This window comes from Rhincodon typus, chromosome 31, assembly GCF_021869965.1.
Source record: "Rhincodon typus isolate 14 chromosome 31, sRhiTyp1.1, whole genome shotgun sequence".
Classification (NCBI taxonomy): Eukaryota; Metazoa; Chordata; class Chondrichthyes; order Orectolobiformes; family Rhincodontidae; genus Rhincodon; species Rhincodon typus.
The window spans coordinates 16,473,723-16,478,824 of NC_063362.1; the positions used below are offsets into that span (position 1 = coordinate 16,473,723).

At 44.1% G+C, this 5,102-nt stretch overlaps 1 protein-coding gene across 1 annotated transcript in view; it reads right to left on the bottom strand.

The window, feature by feature from the left end:
* Positions 1-2,916, bottom strand: part of LOC109913776 (proteasome subunit beta type-7-like) — a 9,312-nt gene extending 6,396 nt beyond the window's left edge. Inside the window, exons 1-3 of the mRNA XM_048614840.1 lie at positions 2,796-2,916; positions 1,204-1,297; positions 799-896 (exon numbers count right to left, since the gene is read on the bottom strand). Of these exons, the coding sequence (XP_048470797.1) occupies positions 799-896; positions 1,204-1,297; positions 2,796-2,860 (257 nt within the window). The 5' untranslated portion in view covers positions 2,861-2,916. The remainder of the gene's footprint in view (positions 1-798; positions 897-1,203; positions 1,298-2,795) is intronic.
* Positions 2,917-5,102: the final 2,186 nt, after the last annotated feature.

The following is a 5,102-nucleotide window of genomic DNA, read 5'->3' on the forward strand; positions in this document are numbered from 1 at the left end:
TTAATATGACAGGGAGAGAGACAGAGGCGTTAATATCACAGGGAGAGTGAGTCGGGTTAATATCACAGGGAGAGAGAGAGAGGTAATTAATATCATGGAGAGAGGGAGAGAGTGGGTTAATACGACAAGGTAAGAGACAGGGGTTAATAATATGGTGAGTGATAGATGGGTCTAATATCATAGTGAGAGGTGGGGGCTAATAACACAGGGAGAGAGAGAGAGAGAGAGAAAGAGAGAGCGTTGTGTTAATATCACAGGGAGTGTGAGGACGAGAATGGCTAGTGACACAAGGAGAGACATAGAAAGAGTGAGGGGTTAATAACATAGGGAGAATGAGAAAGGGGGTTAATATTACACAGAAAAGATGAGTAGGGGTTAACATTCACAGAGAGAGTGAAGGGTTAATCTCAGGGAGAGGATGACAGAGTGAGGGCTTAATATCATTGGGGAGAATAAGAGAGAAGGCACGAGGTAAATATCACAGGAAAATAGCAAGAATGTGAAGGTTCAGTATCATAGAGACAGAGAGAGGGCTTACTGTCACAGAGCGTGAGAAAGAGTGAGGGGTTAATACCTCAGGGAGAGAGAGCATGGTTCAATATGTGTTAGACAGTCATTGAGTTAGTGCGAAAAGAGTGGCTTGCATGTTTAGTCATTCTGTATTTTAATGAACAATATTTGCTAATGTTGATAACCAGTGAGCAAAGGTGAACTGAAAGGTTTACTGGAGAGAATGATTGAATGGGTATTTGAGCCTGTGAGCAGATGACACAGACTGACTGCAAGGAAGACACTTACTAAATGTTGGGGGCAATGTGATGGATCTTGATGCAGTTCTTGTCAGCAACAACCATGTCATCCGTGGCCCGGGTATCAGAGCCCAGAATCAACCCATCCTACAGATGACAGAAAACGGACAGTCAGATGGTTAGGTGTCTGTCACTGCTATAGCCCCATCATTACTCTGTTACAGGAAGCTCAGAACTGGAAACTTTAAAACTGGATTTTTGGATTATATACTGCCCCAAGTGCTGCACACCTGGGTGTGAAAAAGAAAACATGAGACATTATTAATTGCCCTTACAGTTTTTCTACCTGACTCTTTTGCTCATGGAGAGGTGTCCCAGAGTTTAATTTTTAATCTGTGGAGAATTCACAGCAAGCTTGGAGAGCTGAAACCCTTTGTTTTTGGTGAGGGTTTACCTTGAAGATGATGCCAGCGATCGTGGTCCCTGTCTTCTTTGCTTTTGGGGGTTTGTAGCCCATCTGCTGCAGTTCGCTCTCCAATGCTGCATTCCTGAAAGGTACAGGAGATTTGAGATGAAGATGTTAGAGTGAAGGAGAGGGAGAGAGAGAGAGCAGGTGAGTGGCTGAGTTTGCAGACCCATTTAACACTGGCTCAGTGGGTGTCCTTCGTGCCAGACTCAGACGATTGTGGGTTCAGGTCTCACACCAGAGCCCTAAGCACTTACTCTAGGATTGCGCAAGGGACCGGCAATCGCAGGTGGATGTAATTAATCTTGTTGCAGTAATCCGAAGGAGAGTGGGGCAATTCTCCTAGATCCCCAGATACTGCTTATCTCTCAGCCACCATCACAGAAACAGATTGTCCCTTCGCTCGCTGTAGGAACTTGCTATGCACAGATTGGTTGCCATGATTCCTGCTTTACAACAGTGATTACTTGTGAAGTGCTTTCAAACATCCTGAAGTTGTAAAAAGCGCTATATAAGTGCAACTTGTTTTTCTTCTAAAATTGGAATTGATGGAGTTCTGCGCGGGTCAATTTCTAACCTTTTTTAAACTGCCGTCTCCCCTGGTGTCTTCCTTCTGACCAGGCCCTTGGAATGGCTGAATGATCTGACCTCAGACAAGGTCAGTGTTAACTGCTATAAACTGCTCCTCTGATGCTGCTTGGCCTGCTGTGTTCATCCAGCTCTACACCTTGTTATGTCAGATTCTCCAGCATCTGCAGTTCCTATTATCTCTGAAACAGTGTTAACTGCTGTTCTCTGACCTCCCCCTCACCTCCAAGCTGGACAATGTGGCCCAGTGGCGGTGGGATGGCGAAGGTCAGAATGGGATCTAGCTACAACTTGACTCTCTCACCTCAGGGTCAAAACAGTTGCAGACTTTCACTCCCTGCTGAATACGGTGCCAAAGAGAATGGGCGCTGGTGAGATGTACCCCCATGGGAGCAAACCCCACCAGGGGAGGGAGTGAGAGGAGAGAGGGGGGTAGGAGAGAGTGACAGTGGAAGTGAAAGCAGAGAGGGAGTGAAAGTTGAGGATGGTACAAGAGAAGGGATGGGGTATTGGGAAAGAGAGCCGGCAGGGACTGGGATCCTCCCTCCTTTACCCTGAGAATGAGGAAAAGGGGAATTTTGAATCAAGAACTATTCACTTTGATATTAGAGAGCTTTTCAGTCTGTGAGAATAATCCCCCATTTGATCACAATTTGTGAATACATTCCCCTCTGCCCCATGCTTATTCTGCTAGTCATTCAGGAAATGACTTACTTTCAGGTTCCATTTACCATACACCGTTTAAAATGTTTATCAGCGTCGGGAGGGCGTTGTACAGCCACAGATCCCCTACTCCTTCAGTCCAGTGTAATCACTCTGAGAGCCTTGTGCCAGTATCAGGACTGATCTCAGTAGCAGCCTGGGCACCAGGAACCCAACAACAAACAACGGAAGACCCTATAAACCTCCTGCCCAGCTTTAGCCTTCATTCTTTGTTTTGTACATGTTCCATGGATTACTCTCCTTGCAGTTACTTGCTCCCACTCACTCACCTACGGCAGTTCTCAAAGCTGAATCCCCCCACAGGGGTGTTCAGGAATCTCTCACACTTCAACATGTCGGTCTGGCCTCTTTCCTCTTCAGTTCATTTACTTTCACTTTCAAAAACTAGTGAGTAAAGCCTCATGTGATTACAGGGAGCCAAATTTGCCAAAATTGATCTTTGAACCAGAGTGAGATCAAAACTCAAATGTGCACCAATTATTTAACCATCTCTTGCTGCCAGAGCCCTGTCACAGCTGGGGGTCCAGTCACACTCACACTGTGGGTTTCTGAGATAGGATAAATTTAACTTTTCAAGTTGCAGGGGATTGGAAGGGAATAGACTTGGGGGCCACAGAATGGGGGAAAGGGATAAGCAGAGCTGATCAGTTTACACTAGGGTCTTTACTGTGCAAGTTACCGGATGTTGTTTGGCCTAGACTGTTCAGCTCCATCTATGTGCACGAGCACACACATCTGTATGTTTGGTCCCTCTGAATACCTGTGTGTGTTTGCCTTTGTGTTATCATAATGCAAGTATCTGTCTGGGTACCTGTGTTCATCTATATTTCCTTGCGCATGTGTAGTTTTATCTGGGTCTGTGTGTCAGTGTCTGTCTATCTATCTGTGTGTCGGCGTCTACCTATGTGTCAATGATTGTGAGTCTGACTGTGAATCAATACCTGTCTATCTGCCAGTCAGATTACGTATGTGAGGTGATGTATGTCCGTATACAAGTCAGTGTCTGCCTGTGAGTTAGTGTATCAGTGTCTGCGAATTGATGTCTATCTATGAGACTGTGTGTATTTGTCTCTGAGTTTCTGTCTGTCTGTGAGTCAGTGTCTGACTAAGAGTCAGTGCTTGTCTGTGAGTCAATGTCTGTCTGTCTTATGGGAAAATGTGGGAAAAAGGCTACTTAACAAGACAAGAACCCATGATGTTGGGGATAGTGAATTAACATTAGCTAACTAACAGACGACAGAGATTTGGGATAAAGGGGCATTTTCAGGATAACAACCTGTAACTAGTTGAGTGTCACAGGGATCAGTGCTGGGGCCACAATTATTTCAAACATATATTAATTACTTGGATGAGGAAAGTGAATGTACTATCACCAAGTTTGCAGATGGCACAGAAATATTTGGGAAGGCAAATGGTGACATTGAGATGAAGAACCTGCAGAGGGATAGACAGATTAAGTTAATGGACAAAAATTTGGCAGATAGAATATGATGTGGGTAAATCCAAGGTTATGCACTTTCACAGAAAAAATAGAGGAGCTGAATATTATTTAAATGGAGAAAGACAGCAGAAAGCTACAGCACAAAAGGGTTTAGAAGGCCTCACGCATAAATCAAGAAACACTAGCATCCAAGTTCAGCGGGTAATGGAGAAGGGTAATGAAATGTTGGCCTTTATTTCAAAGGGAAGGAAATATAAAAGTAGGGAGGTCTTGCTAAAACTATACAAGGCATTAGGCAATGGTCATATTCCCATGCTGCCCTTGTCCTTCTCAATGGCAGAGTTTGCAGTTTGGAAGTTGCTGTCTGGCAAGTCTTGGTGAGTTGTTGCAGTGTATCTTGTAGGTGTTACACACTGCTTCCACTGTACATCAGTGGTGGAGGAAGTGAATGTTGAAGGTGCTGGATGGAGTGCCAATCTTTGCTTTGAATGATGTCCATATCTGCTTTATTATTCTCACAGTATCAATGAAAAGCCACAGGAAGTTGGTGTGACCCTTACAGAAAATGCTCACAAATGTAAAGGCTATGTGTCAAAGTGTTCTCATGCAAGATTCTTTCCCACACTGTCTGTCTTCTCCCTCCAACATTTTGGAGTAGCACTAGTGTCATTGTGTTGCTGATGAAAAAGCTACTCCTCAAATGTAACACAGGCAGGTACATTTAATGTACAGCTACCTCACACAGAGGGCGCAGTGTGTGGGAGCAGCCTGCAGCAAGACTGAATGCTGTATCAACAGGCACCACCACCACACAACCAATTTGATTCACTTCCACATTGAGCCCAGCAGCTGGGTTTCAAATAAAAAGCCAGTTCTGTACCCCTTCAGGGGATATGGTGAACAGTGACTGTGTGCAACTCAGGGGCAAAGGATTGTGGGGTCAAGGTAACAAAATTGAATTCATCCAAAATAAAATAAGATTGTATATTTATTATCAAGAGGCAGGTATTCCCACTGTATAAGGTTTATTAAGTAATAACATTTCAATGATTCTATCTTAATTTAGTTTCCTTTAAGAAAAGAGAAACATAGAACCAAAACTCTACAAATGATGTAAAACAACAGGAGCTGTTTG